General features: G+C 45.3%; 1 protein-coding gene across 3 annotated transcripts in view; it reads left to right on the top strand.

Moving 5' to 3' along the window:
• plppr2b (phospholipid phosphatase related 2b) overlaps window positions 1-22557 on the top strand; it is a 43146-nt gene that overhangs the window by 4584 nt on the left and 16005 nt on the right. For 2 of the 3 annotated variants that reach the window (XM_068592094.1, XM_068592095.1), the window contains exons 2-3: window positions 613-711; window positions 17177-17365. In XM_068592094.1, the coding sequence (XP_068448195.1) occupies window positions 613-711; window positions 17177-17365 (288 nt within the window). Of the gene's footprint in view, window positions 1-612; window positions 712-17118; window positions 17366-22557 lie in introns of those variants that run through there. The other variant, XM_068592096.1, reaches the window with a different exon arrangement.

A 22557-nucleotide genomic window follows, 5' to 3' on the forward strand; every position in this document is an offset into this window, starting at 1 on the left:
GTCTCTCTCCTCACCAAACGTCCAAGCTCATTATTATCCATCCAACCGTTTACAGCTGGTTTTGGGAAGTTGTTCTCTTAATTCATTCTTTGCCTCTCCTGTTTTATTATTCTGCCTCAACTCACCCAGGATGCTCCCACATATGTTGCATTCACTGTTCAGCGTTATGGACAACAACTTTTCAATGGATGTCAGTTTTTTGAGCAGGCAACAAAAGGCCCAAACGGGGCCTGCAGCTGCAGACCAGGTGAGGCTTTTTTTTTTTTTTACCCGAGCCAAATGCTGGCGATGCGTTTCGCCAGTGAAACAGTTGTTGATCCCTCACTCAGGCAAGCGGGCAATGAAATCGGGACGCACGACAACCACGGTCATAAATGAGATTAAAACATACTTGGAGGCTGCGACCAGCGATGTGGGAGAGACTCACAACGCACAAGCGAACACACGATCTCCTGCACGGCACACACTCTGATCCTCATTCATGGTGAGAGGAGGTTGCACTCATGTCGAGTTCAACATTTGCAATTCTCCAGTTTTGCCAAACAAGCGGGGAGAGTTCCTACTGCACAGACGCAAACTAAAGCTGTGCTGTGACCTTTGACCCCCCTGCAGATGATTGACAGCCAGAGGAGGGCGATGAGGAGTCTTCCTGAAGACATCGGCCTGCAGAAGACCAGCACCTACATCGTGCCCTGCTTCCTGTTTGTGGAGGTGAGTGTCTGCACACATTGTGTAGTTGTTGTTTGTTGAGCGTGAGCTGGAAGCGTTTGTTCATTTCTTTGTGTAGTTCTGCACCCACAAAGATAAATGGACTGCATTTATTTAGACTTTCTTCTTTTACAAACTACTGACTTTCATTCATTCATGCATTCACATTAAGTCAGTCATTTACATCACAAACATACTTGTTTACAACATTAACCATGTGTGTAAAACTGCGTTACATAGTTTAGTGGGATGAGTGTGTGATAACAACTGGAGGCAATATTTCCCATATTGGACTCAAATCTCAGGCTCCATGTGCTGATGTTGGACAGTCTGTACTCTCTGCCGGCGTTGGAGGATTTAAATAAACTTCTGTGAACTCGGAGTCACACGGAGTAAACCGATGGACACATGAAAGCACATTTTACAGTCTCCAGCCTGTGAATGCTCCTCTTCCTCTCCTCTTTAGTTCGAATCCCCTCACGTGTTCCTCATGGCAGACGGACAACAACGCGGGCCGGTCGGCAAATTGCGTGAATTAGCCGGCTCTGTTTTCAAGTTTATTTAAACTCGCTGACTCCCAAAAAGCAGTGATTGATTGGAGTGAATTGTCACCAATGGGAATCATTCACAGATGTCCTTCAGCGGGGGAGGGGGGGTTATATCGCTGAGGTATATTCCCGCAACAAAGGCACCTCTCAAGTGACCTTTTTGCTCGTAAAACTCCTCGATTCCTCTCCTCACGACTCGTCCCCTCGCCCTGTAATCCCTAGATGAGCTGGCGGAGCGCTCATGGCCTCAGCTCTCAGCTGCCTTTCCTAATTAATTGGCCTAATTAAGAACGGAAACCCAATTAGGCCGCAGCACCGCTGACACGCTGCGGGTCCTCTGAGCTGCAGCAGCGACAGCTGAATAAGCAGGATTTTCACCCCAAACGTGTGATGTTTTCATGTTGTACGGGCTCGAATATTAAAGTCTGAGGTTGGTGAAAAGTCAAATGGTGGAGTGAGTCAGAAGATCAGGTTTTCAGATCACATGTGGGTGTTTTTCCATTTCCACCGGTTGACAAACTGAAGTGCATCTTTCTGTCGTGAACCTCAACAGCTCCTCCTGAACCTCCTTCTTCCTATTGTTGTTTCCTTTGTCCTCTCTCATTCACAACAACCTCTATAGCTCCTTTTTCCATCAGCTCCTTGTGGCCTGAATAGGCTGCCCTCCACATAACAATGCTCTTCATCCACTCTCTGTTCCCCTCAGCGTCCTCTTGAGGAGCTGTTATAAGGATTTTAATATGTCTAGCTTACAGTATATCTGTCCGTGGTGCTCCTCCCCTCCTCCAGTATTCTCTTTGACGGTCTCTTGAGTACTGCCCAGTCCCTCTTTCTCTCTTTTTTAACACATATCCTCCACATCACTCCTCTCCTGCACGTATTCCCATGGGTAATTACATCTCATACGTCATGGATCTCGCCATTATTCCCCCTTTTCATCTCCTCCCATCTCAAAAAGCCTGCCTGCTGTTGCAAAGACCTCTTCTCTCCCTCACGGGTCTCCGTCCCCACTTCTTCCCTCGTTTCATCCCCCACAACCCCTCGTTCGCTCGCCCTGCGGACGAGGTGCCACGAGGAGCTCGTCCCGTGGACGAGGTGCCACGAGGAGCTCGCCCCGTGGACGAGGTGCCACGAGGAGCTCGCCCCGTGGACGAGGTGCCACGAGGAGCTCGCCCCGTGGACGAGGTGCCACGAGGAGCTCGCCCCCTCTCTCCGTGGGTTATTTATTCTGTTCAAACGGGGCGAGAGGTGGGGTGCCGCGAATGCAATTTGGCTTCTTTTTTTTTATCACCAAACACATGAGCCTGAGTGAATCTGTGTACATTGCAGTAGTTTAATAAAAGGGCATTTTTAAAATCTGAGTCCGCCCCCTTAACGCTGGAGCGGCTCGCTGTAGCGTAGCTCCCCCCGGAGGGCGCTCGCTCCTTTGTTGTTACATTAGCATCTCATTACCCATTTCTTTTCAAAAGCCCAATCTTGCTACTCTTCCTCTCGTGTGATCTTGTCGCCGATTCCCTCTCTCTTCACCTCTTTTCCAACCTCACAATCTCGCCATCTCTCTCTCTCGTCACTTTATCTTCACGGCCTCGGCCCTTTCCCCTCTTCCTCGGTCAGGTCCATCTCTCAGTTCTTCGCTGCTTTAATCTCGAGGCTCGTCTGTCGTCTCCTCACTTTGATTACTCCATCTCTCCCTCCCCTCCGTCCAGGCTTCCCATGTTTCTTTCTTCCACCGTCTTCCCTCTCTCTCTCTCTCTCATGGTCATCGCTTTCTTCTTCTGCTTGATTCAAATGGGAGAGACGGTCTCATCCGCTTCCCATACATGACGAGGGTTTCACTCTTGGTTGCATTGGAAACATCACAAAGGAAAGGAGATAAGTCGACCTCTCTCCGTACATCTCTCATGTCTTTCGCCCTTGTTTTCGCTCCGTGCCGCTGTGGCTAGCATCGCGCTAGCAGTCACTCGGGGGACCTGGTGGAGGCAACGCTTCAAACGGCCCTCTTTAAAAAGTCATTTTGATTCAACCGATTCCTGCCGGGCGTTGGACATCGCCGGGTGGGAGGACGGCGGTGAGTTGGTTTGATCGAGGCCAGACTGGCCTGCTGAGAAAAACTGTACTGGAGAGGACTTACAAAGCGACTACAAGTGGACTCTTTGAGTGGATCTCGCTGGGCGTCGGCGGCGAGCGAGGGCGTGGCATCCGCTGACATGATGGCGGTGTCTGTACTGCAGTGCATGACACCCGGCTCTGCTGCTCAGTCTCGACTGCCAGCTCAGAGAAGCCGATACCCGCCTTGTCTATAATACTTCTGTACTAATATATAGCATTACTTGTTTTTGTGTGTAATGCCAAAATGTGTCGCTTGGGTTTTAAGTTTACAAATGTGCAAGTTGTTTAATTCTCTCAGGCAACCATTCAATTCTTTCCCACTATTATTTTTACTGTTCATCGTCACTTTTTCTTCTCTTTTACTGTGTGAACACACACATACACACACACACACAGTGGTGGAGTGTGCAAGCTAACTAGTGGATGGCTGGCTAGTTAGTTAGCTTTAAAAATGAACCCGACAGTGAGCCGGTGACGTCTGCCGGTCCCTCCGCCTCATTCACTGCCCCTCCAGTGAATTCACTAGCTAATTAGCTAACTGACTAGCTAACTAGCTAATTAGCTAGTCAGTTAGCTAATTAGCTAGTGAATTTGCTAATTAGCTAGTTAGTTTGTTAATTAGCTAGCAATCCATCTACGAAGCTGCGTCCACACACCCCCAGGAGAGCTGTGACATCACATCCACAGTGACTTGTGTTGTCATCGTAAAACAAAGAACAATAATCATCTTTTCATTAGTACTAGTCACATGACCAAACCGTTCAATGTCTGTTCGACTGCTACTTACTTACGTTTAGGCCGTTTGTTATCTCAGTTACTTATTTCACTTGTTAAAGTCTGTTTCCAAGGCGTGTACAGGTCTGCACGAGCTGAGTGTAACCCGACATCTGCTCACTCAGGTTGATGAAGCTTTGCCACTGAGCATAATCGAACAAAGCAATTACATTTCCTGCCTGAAATATTTGACAAAAGCAGTACACACACACACACACACACACACACACACACACACACACACACACACACGGTGCATATCATTTCTCGGAGACGGCGGCTCTGAGTGATTACAGACCAAACGTCTGCTGGTCTCGTCTGTCTGCTCTTTTCACTGCAAAGCACCTTGAAAGTTTAATTCAATTTAATTCATCACCTGGTGCAACACTTTATACACATTTGTACTTATTGTGCAACACTTTATACACATTTGTACTTATTGTGCAACACTTTATACACATTTGTACTTATTGTGCAACACTTTATACACATTTGTACTTATTGTGCAACACTTTATACACATTTGTACTTATTGTGCAACACTTTATACACATTTGTACTTATTGTGCAACACTTTTATACACATTTGTACTTATTGTGCAACACTTTTATACACACTTACTTATTTAAGTTGTGATTCCATCTGTATATTTAATATTCTTCTTACTGGTTAATTTTGTTAAACAGTGAACATCATCCTAAATGCATCAGGCCTAAAGTTCCCTCCAACAAAGCATCTTCCTCTTCATGCATCTTCCTCTTCATGTATCTTCCTCTTCATGCATCTTCCTCTTCACGCATCTTCCTCTTCATGCATCTTCCTCTTCACGCATCTTCCTCTTCATGCATCTTCCTCTTCACGCATCTTCCTCTTCATGCATCTTCCTCTACAAGCATCTTCCTCTTCATGCATCTTCCTCTTCATGCATCTTCCTCTTCATGCATCTTCCTCTTCATGCATCTTCCTCTTCACGCATCTTCCTCTTCATGCATCTTCCTCTTCATGCATCTTCCTCTTCATGCATCTTCCTCTTCATGCATCTTCCTCTTCACGCATCTTCCTCTTCATGCATCTTCCTCTTCACGCATCTTCCTCTACAAGCATCTTCCTCTTCACGCATCTTCCTCTTCACGCATCTTCCTCTTCACGCATCTTCCTCTTCATGCATCTTCCTCTTCATGCATCTTCCTCTTCATGCATCTTCCTCTTCACGCATCTTCCTCTTCATGCATCTTCCTCTTCACGCATCTTCCTCTTCACGCATCTTCCTCTTCATGCATCTTCCTCTTCACGCATCTTCCTCTTCATGCATCTTCCTCTTCATGCATCTTCCTCTTCACGCATCTTCCTCCACATGTATCTTCCTCTACAAGCATCTTCCTCTTCATGCATCTTCCTCTTCATGCATCTTCCTCTTCATGCATCTTCCTCTTCATGCATCTTCCTCTTCACGCATCTTCCTCTACAAGCATCTTCCTCTTCACGCATCTTCCTCTTCACGCATCTTCCTCTTCACGCATCTTCCTCTTCATGCATCTTCCGCTTCATGCATCTTCCTCTTCATGCATCTTCCTCTTCATGCATCTTCCTCTACAAGCATCTTCCTCTTCAAGCATCTTCCTCTTCAAGCATCTTCCTCTTCATGGATCTTCCTCTTAGTGCATCTTCCTCTTCATGCATCTTCCTCTTAGTGCATCTTCCTCTTCATGCATCTTCCTGTTCATGCATCTTCCTCTTAGTGCATCTTCCTCTTCATGCATCTTCCTCTACAAGCATCTTCCTCTTCATGCATCTTCCTCTTAGTGCATCTTCCTCTTCATGCATCTTCCTCTTAGTGCATCTTCCTCTTCATGCATCTTCCTCTTAGTGCATCTTCCTCTTCATGCATCTTCCTCTTCACGCATCTTCCTCTACAAGCATCTTCCTCTACAAGCATCTTCCTCTTCATGCATCTTCCTCTTAGTGCATCTTCCTCTTCATGCATCTTCCTCTTAGTGCATCTTCCTCTTCATGCATCTTCCTCTACATGCGCTCACTTCATCACTTCCCTTCTGGCTCTGATACGGCCTCAGAACATCTCGTACCGCCGAGCAACACATTTGCTGCATGTGATTTCTCTTTTCTAAAGATGTTTTTGTTCCAAAACCACCCCCCCCCCTCCCCTCCCCCTCCTCTTCCTCACGTCCCTGAACATGCATACCTAGACTAGTGCATCATTGATTCATTCTCTGGTGTTAGTTTCCATGCTCATGTGAAAATGCTCACACAAATTATTTTCATGTGTGCCCTCCCTCTTCCACACACACACCTCCACAAAGACACACTAACGGCTCATTTTTACATTATTCTCTCCCTTGTTTCGCCCTCATTATCTCTCAGACTCCATGAATAGCACCTGCTCGGCTGTCTGGGGTTTCTCTGCTCTCTGGGTGGATGTTTGAAACACTTGTTAGCTGGCTGGCGCCCACCTGTTAGGGAGGAAGGAGGGAGGGAGGGGCGAGAGACCCCGTATATATATCACAGTATAGACTGGCGTCATCTGGGGATGCTAATTAGAGCAGCCGCCTTACTCGGCTGCAGCACCGTGGCCAAATTATCGTATCAGGAAAAAAAAAGAGATGGAAGATCTTTGCTGGAGTAAGTCTGTAAAATAAAATTGCTTATGTAAGATATAATCTTGCCCCTCGCTTTCTTTTGAGCCACAATTATAGGATTCAGAAACGCAGACTGATTCTCGCTGCTGTCAGCCACAGAAATTATCACAGAGGATTTCCAAAAATCAAGATTCGGCATTTAGAAAATTAGCATCCTTCTGGCTCAAGGGCAGGTTACATCAAAGTCAAACTAGTCTGTGAAATTATGTCATTGCTTGAAGTAGAAACACAATAAAAAAGACATCAATCTTCAAAAATAGCAATGTAAATCAGTTTATTGAAGGAAATGCACACATGTTAATACTTGTGTGTATAAGTAAGCAGAGCTCTGCAATGCACGTCTGTATGTTGTGAGCCTGCTTCTGCTTTTATTCTTTCTTTGTAAGATGCGGGGGCTTGTTTGCTTGAGGACTGAGGATTTTAGAGAATTATGTGATTGTGGCTGCAACAAAGAGAGAAGTGAACGGGAGGATGAGCGGGTGAAGCAACCAAAGCAGAGACTGTAGATGATAGACATTGAAGAGGAGAAAAACAGACGTTGAACTGTTGTTCATGCTCAGTTGACTTGTATAAAATAAAATGGCGCTTGTTGATCGTTTGCTCGGTAGCGTGAGGCGTCGCCACTGGCCAGAAGTCCACCGCTTGGCTCATTCTTGGAACTAGTGTAGCATTAAAGCATGGTGGAAGTAGCACGCAAGCTAAATAGCTACTTGCCCGCTAGTTACAAGGCACTAGGAAGAGCGCCGGGCTTTGATGTAATTTAAACTAGTGGCCAAACGTTGGAATTACAACGTCAGCCGAACAGACTTTCCCCCACACATTTGCATGAAGAGACGTCTGCAACTCGGTGGCTTTTAGCGAATCAACTTCCCAGCATGAACTCTTGGATATCCTTCATTTAAGTCATTATGTGAGTCCTAAACATTAAGAAAACACGAGTGCGCTTGCGCTCTCTATACGACCATGGAGTCAGAAGATTGTTGGAAGATCCGGGTCATTTTGTACTTTTTGCTTCATGCACCAATGAGCTACTTTCATAGGAATGAATGAGGGGTGAGGGGGGTCACCAGTTTCCTTTTCTACATGCTGCACCATGCTTTAATGCTACTCTGATTACAGAAAACTTCTGTCTCTCCACGCTTCCACAGCGCCACTCCTCATTTTAGATGTTACAGCAAAACTTCACCTTCAGTGAGTCCAGAACTTTCCATAAATCTAATTTAATTTAGAAGTTAGGCCGCTGCAACAGTTGCAATGGCAACTGCAAACATAAAGATGGCCACCGCTCTGCGAGGTTGACTCGAAGAGGAAAGTCGCTTCTGCTCCTCTTCTCCTTCTACGCTGGATGCAAAGAGGCAAAGCGTGAGATCACACGTGACAGCGAGGACGATTGAGCGACGTGAAGGGAAATGCATCAAATAAAGTGTGTGTGTGTGTGTGTGTGTGTGTGTGTGTGTGTGTGTGTGTGTGTGTGTGTGTGTGTGTGAGGGGGAGGGTTGAAAAGGATCGAGGTTGAGATGTTTCTTGACAGATAACAAAGGAGAAATAAAGAGCTGATGAATTCTAGATAAAGATAAAATACACAAACAAAAGAGGTGGAATAAGAGGAGGGAGGCACATCGGTGCCCTGAAGATGAACTCCGGCTCGGATCCTCTCCTGCTCCCTCGTTCCCTCGTTCCCTCGTTCCCTCGTTGCTCTTTGTGTTTTACCTTTCTCTCCACTTTAACGTCTCATACATCCTCATTTGCTCTCGTTCACCTCCTCTGCTCTTTTGTTTTCTCTCCTCTGCGGCGCCTTCCTCGGTTTTATTTCCCAGCGGGCACGGCCGGCTCTACTCCGGCGTCATCTGTGATATACTAATGTCTCATTAACCGGTTTTATCCGTCCGTTTATCTTCTTCCCCCTTCCTCCCTCCCAGTCCTCTCTTTAAGGCTCCCCCTCTGGCTCGTCCACTCTCTTCCATCAGCCGGCTCATCTATCTTGCGCTTGTCTCGCTCAGCGTGTTGTAGTACAGTCTGGTGACACCAGGTGGCAGTCAAGGCCATTTAATTGCTTGTTATCCATGTTGATTTAATGATGTGCAAGGTCTTTTTGCTTTTTGTTCCATCATCCATATGTTATTTATGCAGATGAGTGAGTATGTGTGAGGGGAGGGGGTTGTGTGTTCCTCTTTTTTGTGCAGTGGTTTGTGTCTTTCTGACTGTGTTTCGCAATCTAAAAAAATCTCCTGAATCACCTGCTGAAAATCAGAGAGATGAAACCTCGGCTGCGGTAAAATATTCCCCGGCTCTGATCACGTGAGCGAGTGTGATTATGTGAGCTCATCAGGAAACCAAATCACACCAGGAAAAGGAGGAGAGGTGTTGCAGCCTCGTCTCGCGCTAATGAAGGGAGCTGGTTTGTTTCTGTGCTGATGATGATGAGGATGAGGATGAGGATCCGTCCTGACTCTCATGCGCTCACAGAGACGCTCATCGCAGCCTTTCTGATTTGAGGGCTGATTAATGAGCACGAATATATTCAGGAAAATGATGTCGGTAGAATAATGTTGTTTAATTGATAGAAGAAGTGGAGATCTTTATCATTTTGCAGTCACCATGCTTCATAAGTTGCTCATAAAATGTAATAAATAGTTTATAACTGAGCTACAGGTGTCAGGTAAAAAACATATTCACACGAGGAGTTATAATTGTTACAATATTAATCACTTTAACCTTTCCTAATATCCTAATAACTACATTAAAGTGAGTTACAAACTGTATTTCATGTGTATTCAGTGGCTGCATTTTATTCTCAACCGTCTTGGTACAGATTTAGCAAATTAAGATGATGAACAAACACTTAGCTGTCCATTCATATGAGACATTTTATTAACTAGTTACTCAGAGGACGTCCAGGAGATGAGGGGAAAACAGGATGAAGTGTCGTAGAATTACTTTTCTTTCTACGTCTACGTACTTGAAAATAAGCACATAATTATATTACTTCAAAGCATCTATAGAAGAGCATGTAATACCAAGATAATATACGTTACTATATGATAATATATGTTGTTGACAGTGTCTTGTGATCCAAATGTTTGGCATGACAAGGAAAGACAAACAAACTAGAGACCATCTTGTGATGGGACCACACAGGTAAAGTGGGCTCAGGTGGTCCCTTCACCCACTTGAATGATGTCATTTATTTACATGTGAGCTAACGAGTCGGCTAGCTTTAAACTTTAATTCACTACGAGCAGCTATCAACAGCTTTTAAAGTGTTTTCATGAGCGTGAATCAATCAACACAACTTAAACACTGTCTTTATTAACTGCGTCCGTTTTCAAGCTTATGGGAACTGTGCATATTATATTTCATCACACATACTTTTAGTTAGTTCTCATTCAAAGACACGTCAGACATTTTGAGAGCAAAATGAAGCAGCGTGTCTCCTGTTCAGCCCGAGCGGCGTGACGTTGCTCGTCTCCCAGCAGGGCGCCGTCGTCCACACATTCCCACCTTCTGTAAACACGCCTGACTTTAGCGGTTGACTTTCCCGCCATCTGGCCGATCCACGCGGGCAAAAGGGCGGACATGCAACGCTCACGAGCTCACAGTTTTGGCCCCAGGAGACGTCGGCGAGGCCCTCGTCTATTTTCGCCTTCCCCGTGACACATTATCGCTGCCGCGTTTTATTTCCCTCCGTTCTGGTTAAAGGGCTTTTGAGGGCAGGTTTCTGTCACATCAGTGCCGTAATAGTCTCTTTGATTTCCTCTCCCTTTTGCTGCCTTTTGAAGTGCAGAGGTACGGTCTGCGCTTTGAGCCTGATGAGTGCGTTTAGTTTACTAGTTCAGCTGCATTGGGTCCTCGTCTTAAAGCTGCTTGACGCTGTAAACTCTGGTGGATCAATGTATCCTGACAGGTTTTAGCAGCTAAATTAAATTATGTTATTTTGCAGAATGGAGAAATCCCTCGTCTGTCAAACCACCATTTTTATGTTGACGATACCAAATCTGTATGAATCATACAAAATCATCCATTTCTACATTTGTTGTGATATGAGTTCTAAGTCTAAGAAAATATAAGGCTGGAAAATTGGTGTCTTGTTTTTCCCACAAAGTTTTGTGATCCCTGAAGCCTTTGAGACCTCGTTGTATGTTGTGCCTTCAGACATGCACGGCAGCAGGTGTGTTTTCTCTTTCAAACGTGCGGACAGAAGCCGTTGTTTTTGTATATTATCGGACGAGGTGTACCACAGATTTCAAAGGGAAACCATAAGAGTGAGACACAGAGAAGACAGACGGGGTTTAGTTTAAGTAAGTCAACTGAATTTGTGTCAATCCCACTTGTTTAGACCTGTTTTAATCCTAACAAATGTAAGTATTTAGACTCAATAAACATGTGGGTCTCTAGCTTGGGGTTGTCAAGTAAAGGAGAAGCTACCGCGCTAACTAGCCAGCCGCGGGGAACAAGGTGAAGGGAGCGTTCGACCGAGCACTGCTGCTGGCCACCAGCTAGCTGTTCTGTTAACTAGCATTAAAGCATGGTGGAATTAGCAAGCTAGCTAACCCGCCAGCTCTTCTGCTAACTAGCATTAAAGCATGGTTGAATTAGCAAGCTAGCTAACCCGCCAGCTCTTCTGTTAACTAGCATTAAAGCAAGGTGGAATTAGCAAGCTAGCTAACCCGCCAGCTCTTCTGTTAACTAGCATTAAAGCATGGTTGAATTAGCAAGCTAGCTAACCCGCCAGCTCTTCTGTTAACTAGCATTAAAGCAAGGTGGAGTTAGCAAGCTAGCTCACCCGCCAGCTCTTCTGTTAACTCGCATTAAAGCATGGTGGAATTAGCAAGCTAGCTCACCCGCCAGCTCTTCTGTTAACTAGCATTAAAGCATGGTGGAATTAGCAAGCTAGCTAACCAGCCGGCTGTGCTGTTAACTAGCATTAAAGCAAGGTGGAATTAGCAAGCTAGCTAACCAGCCAGCTGTGCTGTTAACTAGCATTAAAGCATGGTGGAATTAGCAAGCTAGCTAACCAGCTAGCTGTTCTGTTAACCAGCATTAAAGCAAGGTGGAATTAGCAAGCTAGCTAACCAGTCGGCTGTCCGCTAGTTGTGTAGGTACAATGTCGGGACAACCTTCCGCTACAACGATCACAATGGCGAGGGAACACAGGAAAATGGTCGCCGCTCTAATCACACTGTATGGATGTTATTTTCATTAATTAACAATTCTATTCGATGAGGTGATTTGTGACCGTAGGTGATTTGTATAAAACCCTTTCTGAAGCCAGAACTCCCACACGATCACGAGGTTGGATTAAGTTGACAGATCCCTGAAACTAAATCTGGAACAGTACAATAAAGTACCATGAAGCTATAGTACCAATTTAATTAAACTAAAAAGATCACAGTCGGTAATGAAAGTGAACAGAGGTTTGACCCAGATGCAGCAAGATGAGTTCAGCAGTTATTTTCTTTGTAGATTAGAGGCAGAGTAGAATTGGCAGGCAGCTAACAGGCAGACAGAAAACAGCTTTACGACTCTGATGAGCCGACAACAGAACAAAGGAAGTGGAACAGGATGGTGGAGCGCTGCTCACCAGGGAATGAGATGCAGGTGAGGAGGTGGTGGGAGGCCGGCACAGCTGATCAGTGAAGTGCCAACAGGTGTGTGGATGGGCGGGGCAATCAGTTGGACATGTGGTGGTGGATGGTTGATTTGGAGATTATGGAGACTGTTTGTACTACAAATACATAATTTTAAAAAAAAGTATAAACAAGGAAAGAGTCTGAAAGGGATCAGGACATTGGGGCTATTGAGGTGAACTGTCTTTTGAGTGTAAGCTTATCCCAAGAATCCCTGTTATCCCTGTTCTATGTGGTCACTCGAGTAGCAGCGATGCTGTAGCGGGACTTTAAAATGCTATTTATTGTCACCAGTATCAGGTAAAGGGAGCTTTTGGGGACAATAAAGCCAAAATGAATTTGCACCAGCTGGGAAAAACAGTTTTTGTGTGAACTTGAAAAGGTGTTTCCTTTCCCTGACTTACAAACACCAAGATGGCTGCCATGTGACTGAACCCTGGGTCAACGGCGTGGAGATGACACGTGACAGAATGGGTCATTTTGGGCCGTTGTGACCCACCTGCGGCGTAAGCTTGTCAGTGGTTTCATGCTGCACATGCAGACGACGCTTCCGAGATGATTTATTATGCAAATGAGTATTCCAAGGTGAGCTGTGCAGAATATGCTAATTAGAAACCATCAACTTGAAGTTGCTTTGACCTTTATTCATATTTAGACCAACCGGCTGTGGCTGCAGAGTGCGCTGCAAGTTGAGTATTTGTTCATGTGAGTGGGAAGGAGGACGAAATGTCAAATAAAGAGCATTAGTGTGAAAAGTGTTCCCCCCAAATGCAAAGCCACCTTTTATCGCTGGACAGCGTCACATCGAAACTCACTGCAAAGACTAGAACAGATGCACATTGGGCGCAGGCAACGTGATCCACACGATGCTCCTTTCATCACGAAGTTGTTGGATTAAAAATTAAAAATATATATATGAATGAATGAAAATGAATGAAAATGAATGAATGAAAAGTAGTTTATTAATCCCCAAGGAGAATTTTTTTGCCGTAGTAGCATCATCCCACACTTACAGACATCAATGAAATAAACTAAACACACAAAATAAAATAATTAAAAAATAAAATAAAATAAATGAGAATAGGGATAACAGATATATACAAAAATAAATAATGTATGTATATATATATATATACATACATTATATATATATACACATATATATATATATATATATATATATACACACACAGACATATATATACACATATATATATACACACATATAAACACATATATATATATACATATATATATATATATGTGTATATATATATATATATATATATATATATATATATATATATATATATATATATATATACACATATATACACATATATATATGTGTATATATATATATACACATATATATATGTATATATATACATGTATGTATATATAATACATAATGAAAAACTGCAATGTATACAGAGATTAAATTACATGCAAAAGGAAATTAAATTAAATGCAGTGTATTCAGGGGGTTAAATTAAGTGAACGGGAATTAAATTAAATGTAAACAGAGTGCAAATATATATAAAATATATGTAACATATATATATATATATATATATATATATATATATATATATATATATATATATATACACAACATATATACATGAGTACAAGATATATATGTGTACAGTGAGAAATCTGCGTCACTATGTCGTTACATCGGCATCTGGGGTTCATCCTGTGGGGTTCATCCTGTGGGGTTCATCCTGTGGGGTTCATCCTGTGGGGTTCATCCTGTGGGGTTCATCCTGTCAGGTTCATCCTGTGGGGTTCATCCTGTGGGGTTCATCCTGTGGGGTTCATCCTGTGGGGTTCATCCTGTGGGGTTCATCCTGTGGGGTTCATCCTGCTGTAAACCAGCTGACGCTGCTTCGCTCCCCACTGAAGCTTGTTGAAATGCACAGAATGAAACTGTCAAAGTGTTCGCGGGTCATGTGATGCAACATGTTTTGCCTGGTTTGACGTGGACTCACGCGTGTATTCGGGCGAGCGGCCGTGTTTCCTGTTTGTGTTGATGCCATAAGAGAGGTGGACTGCAACTTTTCTATTTCAACACTGACAATTCACATTACTGCGATCATCTCGTGTCTTCTCATGTGTTATTCTGCACGCGGTCGCGAGGCCTCTCAGACTGACGGCATCCTGAACTTCCTATAAGCGGCGCGGGAGTAGATGCAAAGCGACACGCACGGCCTCCCGGGGAGGCTTTTTTTCCACAGTCGACTTCAAATGTTTGTTTTAAACTTTGATGGGCGTTTGTGGACCTCCATCGCTTCCTCCCACCTCTCTGCAGCTCCCTCGCTCGCTTCCTCGCTTCCTCGCTCAAGCCGTCTGTGGCTCGGCGAGAAGAGAGGAACGGATGATGGAAAGACATGTTCAACACAACATGCCGGTGTCAAGAGTTCCCCCTCCCCCTCCCTCGTGCCTGCAGACATATCCGAACACACGCATGGAAACACACACATGCATACCCACGCACTCAGACACACAAAGCGCATGAAGATGGAAGGGAACATGGAGGAACATGGAGCTGCTCGGTATTCTTGGACAATATTGATGTACTACACGCTGGAGGTGTGTGTGTGTGTGTGTGTGTGTGTGTGCTTTGCCCGTGTGTGTTGATACCATATAGATTTGCTTTATCGGGCCTCAGGGCTTGTGTGTCATCACCAATCACTCGGCCGCAGTGAGACTCTTCACATCCAGTAATCATCTCGGATAAAAACGAACAAACACAGACGTTGACGTCTAAAAAAGCTCGAGCATGTTGGGGACCGTTCGACATTTTGGGCAACCTGCACGGCAACACTTCCTGGAGTGTTGCCGTGCAACCAGAGTAACGCACAATGAAACCACAACGTGTCGGTCTGATGTCAGACTGAAGAAGGAGATGTGTGTTTATTGTGTGAGCTTTATTGTTTACCCTTTGACCCAGTTGGCCTGTTCCCCCCCCCTGCCGCCCGTCTTTATGCTAAGCTAAGCTAACGAGTGGGATGGCTGACATGTCACTACTCCATTGAAGATGCATTGCGTTAGAAAATAAGTAATAAAATAAATGAAGAGCAGGGAAGGCAGATATATACAAAGTAGAAGAAAATATATGTATATAAACAATAATATATATATATATATATATATATATATATATATGTAGAAACATATACATAAAGAAATGAAATATGTATATACATTTAGTGTATTCAGCGATAAAATTAAATGTAATGGAAATGAAATGATATGCAGTGTATTCAGGAGGTTAAATTATTCCAGTCCGCTGCACATCAACATTAATAAAGCAATAAGGCACGAGAGGCAGTACTGTATCGTCAATAATGTACTGTTCAGGGTGTTAATGTATTATTTAAATCAGCTGTTATGTGAGTGCGTACTGATATGAACTGGTTAATGTAAACCGGCTGTACAGAACTTTATGGATGAATAAACTACACCTCATGACTCACGCTCAACCAATCACAATGCTTCATTTGATCTACGTATATTATCATAAAACATCTAAAACAGGTGCAACTGACTGATCATGGAGGTTGTGTCTCCTCTCCAGCAACGATGTCACTGATCACACCTGAGACGAGTCGGTGGATTGAACCCACCTGCTCGCTGGAGGTCTGAGACTCCTGTAAATAATGACTGTTGTTGTTGGTGTTGTGTTATTTACCTTCTGAAGCCGTACTGGACCCCCATGGCGGTTTGTAACCACAACAGGTTCATTCAGCAAACAATTCACATTATGAAGCAACTAATCAGCTTTGTTTAAACTGGCGTTCCTTTTGCTACTTGAAGTTGTTGTTGGTTCAGACTCACAACTCCTCAGAGTAAACACAAACGGCACAAATCCTCAGTTTTCAGTGAGAGAAGCTCGCTGTGCAGTTGCAGGTTGTTTGTGTACTTCCCCCTGTAGGGAGTTGTGTACTGGAGTATAAATGAATAATTAGTACTCGTGCATCTGTCTCATCTGTGCAGAAAGGCGTGTTTTATTCTTCATGTTTTCTATGTTTATCATACTTACTCTGTTGTGAATTGCTGATGCATTTCTATTATTAAACCCTATTTTAAATAGTTCTGAAGATCATATTTTAAGCTGCATGGCTTGTGTTTTGCATACATCTGATGACTTAAATTACACACACACTCCTGTAATTCTTGCTTTTCCCACAGTTCTCTCTCTCTCTCTCTCTCTCTCTCTCTCTCTCTCTCTCTCTCTCTCTCTCTCCTCTTGTTCACCCGTCTGTCTCTCGTCCTCCTCGATCAGTTCTTCTTGTTTTCCTCCATGCAGCGTTATTTTCTTTGATCGTCTCCATTTGTGTCTTTACCCTCCCACTCTGCATGCTGAAGGGCTCTCTCTCTCTCTCTCTCTCTCTCTCTCTCTCTCTCTCTCTCTCTCTCTCTCTCTCTCTCGTCTCCTTATTTGTCCCTCTCTCCCTCCCTCCCTCTCTCATCCCTCACTATCTCTCCACGCACATTTGATTCATTTTACACATTACTGAAGCATCCATCATTTTGCTCAGTGAAGGAAAAATCTCCCTTTTTTTTTCTTTTCTATAAATCCGAGACAATATTTTTCCCTCCCCCCCCCCTCTCTCTCTCTCTCTCTCTCTCTCTCTCTCTCTCTCTCTCTCTCTCTCTCTCTCTCTCTCTCTCTCTTTCTCTCGGCCGTCTTTTCCTTCTCCCGCGGAGTGCGATCCTAAAGCCGGCGCCGCTATGTTTTACTTCCAGCTGGTCATCATGGCGGGCACCGTGCTGCTGGCGTACTACTTTGAGTACACGGACACGTTCCCCGTGCACATCCAGGGCTTCTTCTGCTTCGACAAGACCTTCTCCAAGCCGTACCCGGGGCCGGAGGACAACAGCAAGGCGCCGCCCGTCCTCGTCTACTCGCTGGTCACCGCCATCCCCACCGTGACGGTGAGTGTGTTCACAACTTGTGGAAACAAAAAAAAAGTGCTTCCACAGGTGCTCCTCACACACACACACACACACACACATGCACACACACACACACATGCACACGTGCACACACGCACACATGCACACGCACACGGACGCTCCTCCTCGTGCGCACGTGGTGTTTGTGCGTTGAAAAGAGAGCGCAGCTGTGTAGGTGTGCGTCCTCGTGGTCTCGCCGCTCCGATTGTGTGTGTGTGTGTGTGTGGATGCTGTTGTTACCATGGCAGCGGGCACTAAATCTGTCCTCCGCAGAGAGAGAGAGAGAGAGAGAGAGAGAGAGAGAGAGAGAGAGAGAGAGAGAGAGAGAGAGAGAGGTCCTTATTTCAACACGCTGCTAACACATAAAACAGAACCCTCTTGGCTTCGTGCACAAGAAGCGGCGCGTTGTTTTTTTTGTTTTTTTTTACCCACAATGCATCCTGAAGCTTTTCAATAATTGAAGCTCAGTACTGAACCGTGAAGTTGTGGGTCACGAGTTGTCGGCGACACGCTGCGAATCAAACATGAATATGAATTGAATGAACATTAATTTGGAATGAGCGCGAGGCTCGGTGACTGTGAGTGGATGCTGGACGCCAGCAGGGTGTTATTAATGTTATTAATGTTATTAATAGTGTTATTAATAGTGTTATTAATTATGTTATTAATAATGAAACACATGGTTCACATCCTCATCAGAGCTCAGTCGGCGTGACAGTGTCTGTCTTGTCCCCCAGGGTTTGTCTGTTTGATGTCCTGCAGTGCTGAGTGGCATAGACACACACACACACACACACACACACACACACACACACACACACACACACACACACACACACACACAAGTACAAGCATTGACAGATCCTGGCTAATTTCTTCTGAATTGATGTGACTCAAATGTCTTCTGTATGTTCTCAGTTCTGAACACATAGCCCTGTTTTTCTTTTTTTGGATATATACACACACACACACACACACACACACACACACACACACACACACACACACACATACACAATAGAATACAAATGACTTTGCAGTGTGTATTAAGGAAATTAAATTAAGCGCAGACAGAGAGGATCCTGTCAGAGACTCATTGTAATGATTGTATCACAATCGCACACATTAGGACATACAGCAGATGCACGTGTGTGTAGTTGTGTCTGTGTATTTGTGTGTGTGTATATTTGTGTGTGTGTGTTGCTCTGGACTGGACGCCGGTGCTGTGATGCTGCCTGAGAGAGAAGCGGCTTTACTGAAATCCCTCGAGCCTCGGGTCGGACACAGTAGAAAATAAATAAAGATCAGCAGATATTTATCTTTTTTTGACTCACGCTGTCGGCCGCCAACAGAATTTAAACGAGCAGCGATCTGGTCTCACGTGACGGCCCAAAACTCTACGTTTCTGACGTAATGACGAAGAGGCGCGAGACTTAGGATGACTCAGTAAAGCTCAGGATAACTCAGGATAACTCAGGATAACTCAGGATAACTCAGGATAACTCAGGATAACTCAGGATAACTCAGGATAATGTTTTAAGAAGCGATTTAAAACAAGTTATTGATTCTGCCGGCCTCTTCTCGTCCGGCAGGTCGTTCTAAAGTCGTCGCCGTTTGATTGAATCACCCCTCCACCATCCCTCCATCATCCCTCCATCACCCCTCCATCACCCCTCCATCATCCCTCCATCACCCCTCCATCATCCCTCCATCATCCCTCCATCGCCCCTCCATCACCCCTCCATCATCCCTCCATCGCCCCTCTATCACCTCTCCATCATCCCTCCATCACCCCTCCATCACCCCTCCATCACCCCTCCATCATCCCTCCATCACCCCTCCATCACCCCTCCATCACCCCTCCATCCCCCCTTCATCATCCCTCCATCATCCCTCCATCACCCCTCCATCATCCCTCCATCGCCCCTCCATCACCCCTCCATCGCCCCTCCATCACCCCTCCATCATCCCTCCATCATCCCTTCATCATCCCTCCATCGCCCCTCCATCACCCCTCCATCATCCCTCCATCATCCCTTCATCATCCCTCCATCACCCCTTCATCACCCCTCCATCATCCCTCCATCATCCCTCCATCGCCCTCGTAGCTTCATCCTCTCGCAGCTCTCCTTGCAGCTTCATCCCTCAAGCGTTCTGCTCACTGAGAAGCAAACGTGAACATGAACATTGATAATCCAGACATTTATTGCTTCTTCCATATGGTGGAATCAAAGAGGCTGAGATATCCTGACATGGTGAAGTTATTTTTGTCATGTGACACATACTAAATGATATTAGAGTCCAACACTGTCGTCCTCTGAAGACGGCCGTGAGAAAAGCTCCAGAAATGGCGAAATACCTTGGTCACCTGACTTCATTAGTAGATATATATTCACAAGTGCAGACAGCCAATGAGAACAGCCAGAAAAGAGATCAGAAACAACCAGTGGATGTGTGTGTTGCAGCATATTTGGGGTCCGGGCGTCAAACTGCTGCCGGTGAGAACAGAATCTCCTGAAACTGTTGAAACGCAGCAGCAACAGAGCCGACCGCCATCATTGATGTGGTCACCGGATTAGAATTAGAGCCAAACACTGCATGTGTGTGTGTGTGTGTGTGTGTGTGTGTGAGAGAGAGAAAGAGAGAGGAAGTGGAGGGGTGAGGGAAAGAGAAGCACTTGTGTGGTACTCGGCAAATATGCTGGAAGTTGCAGTGGATCAGTGCAGGTGAGTGTGTGGGCGGATGACGCCGCAACTCTCCTCCACCGCCACTGAAAGCAGATCCTGCGTGTGCAGGTGGGAGTTGATGTGTGTGTGTGTGTGTGTGTGTGTGTGTGTGTGTGTGTGTCATAGTGGCTCATATGATTTTCAACTCCAGCAGACAGCGATACACACTACACACACCTGACACGGCACAAGCGACATGTTTCAGCTTCTCCCGCCGATTAGCTTGCTAAGCTAGCTGAACGAGCTAAAGTGCTATTTGAACCGCTTTGCTAATTATTAGTGCGGGTGAGTATGGAAGGGGGTGTGTGTTATGTAACGGAGAATGATGTGTGTGTGTGTGTGTGTGTGTGTGTGTGTGTGTGTGTGTGTGTGTGTGTGTGTGTGTGTACCACAAACCCAATGTGTCGATACAGTGAAGCAGCCAATCACAGGATCAAATGGTAATTGTAGAATTAAGATGCAGATGACACAATGTGAGCCCTCTCTCTCTAACACACACACACACACACACACACACACACACACACACACACACACGTGTACGCACAAGCAAGGGGATGTGAGGCGGTGGATAAATGAAAAGTCTTGAACCGAGAGGTTTATTTCTCCGTCTTTTTCCTCCCGTTGGTCTTGAGCATAATGTGAGGACGCGGCCCCGGAGAGCCATGTGCTAAATACATGAGCCACTCGACACACACACACACACACACACACACACACACACACACACACCGGCAACGAGAGCGCGCTCTTTGAGAGCAGCGACAGAGCGAGTTCACAATGCAGAGCACGACGGCAGGAAGGAGGAGGACGAGGAACACGAGAATCAGAGGTACGAGAGAGGAAACCAGAGAAAACCTCCAGAATGTGACCTTCACAGGTCAGGGTGCAGTTTACTGTCCAAAGTCTCCTCTGAGACGCGTCATCGCTGGTATCTTTAATATTCAGTGCAAAGCAGGTTCATTGCCATAATAAGCTTTTCATTTTGCAGATCATTAGTTATTTTTTGCACACTTTTATTTGCATTGTTAACTAAGTGATTGCAAATTGCATTTGATTTGTTCTGATGGAGCAATCTGGTTCACTTGCCTTGCAATTTTCTTTATTGCATTATTTGAAAAAGCACGGATGTCACAACAAGTTATTTCTATTAGAATTCAGCATGTGTACACATGTGTGTTGTGGCCTGAACAACATGTTTCCTCTGAAGTGGGCGTGATGAGAAAAGGTTGAGAAGCATTACTTTAGTCCAAGTGCATGTTTTTGATCAGTTTGAAGAAGTTCCCTCGAGGTCTTCATGAGTTATCACATTCATGAGAATAAACGTGAGGTCACAGTGACCTTGACATTAAACCTCCAAAATATAATTCAACCTCGACGGCAAGAGGACATTTCTACCAAAACTGGAGAGAAAAATGTCTTCCACGTTCCTAAAGACCCTGAGAATGAACCGGACGGACGAACAACCTGAGTTCATCAAACGAAAAGAGGGAGGAAGGAGGAAGAGGAAACGAGAGGGAATGAGAGGGAAGAGGAAACAAGAGGGAAGAGGAAACGAGGGAAGAGGAAACAAGATGGAACGAGAGGGAAGAGGGAACGAGAGGGAAGAGGAAACAAGAGGGAAGAGGAAACAAGAGGGAAGAGGAAACGAGGGAAGAGGAAACAAGAGGGAAGAGGAAACAAGAGGGAAGAGGGAACGAGAGGGAAGAGGGAACGAGAGGGAAGAGGAGGGAAGTGGGAAGAGGAAACAAGATGGAATGAGAGGGAGGAGGAGCTAAGAGGGAAGAGGAGGAAAGAGTGAAGAGGAAACAAGAGGGAAGAGGAAACAAGAGGGAATGAGAGGAAAGAGGAAACAAGAGGGAACGAGAGGGAGGAGGAGGGAAGAGGAAACGAGAGGGAAGAGGAAACAAGAGGGAAGAGGAGCCAAGAGGAGCCAAGAGGGAAGAGGAAACAAGGGGGAAGAGGAGGGAAGAGGAGCCAAGACGGAAGAGGAGGGAAGAGGGAAGAGGAAACAAGAGGGAAGAGGAAACAAGAGGGAATGAGAGGAAAGAGGAAACAAGAGGGAACGAGAGGGAGGAGGAGGGAAGAGGGAAGAGGAAACGAGAGGGAAGAGGAAACAAGGGGGAAGAGGAGCCAAGAGGGAAGAGGAGCCAAGGGGGAAGAGGAGGGAAGAGGAGCCAAGACGGAAGAGGAGGGAAGAGGGAAGAGGAAACAAGAGGGAACGAGAGGGAAGAGGAGCCAAGAGGGAGGAGGAAACAAGAGGGAAGAGGAAACAAGAGGGAACAAGAGGGAAGAGGAGCCAAGATGGACGAGGAAACAAGAGGGAGGAGGAAACAAGAGGGAGGAGGAAACAAGAGGGAAGAGGAAACAAGAGTAAGAGGAAACAAGAGTAAGAGGAAACAAGAGGGAAGAGGAAACGAGAGGGAAGAGGAAACAAGAGTAAGA

Source organism: Clinocottus analis, unplaced genomic scaffold (genome assembly GCF_023055335.1).
Source record: "Clinocottus analis isolate CAN_PGR_092001 unplaced genomic scaffold, fCliAna1.0.p SCAF_26, whole genome shotgun sequence".
NCBI classification, from domain to species: Eukaryota; Metazoa; Chordata; class Actinopteri; order Perciformes; family Cottidae; genus Clinocottus; species Clinocottus analis.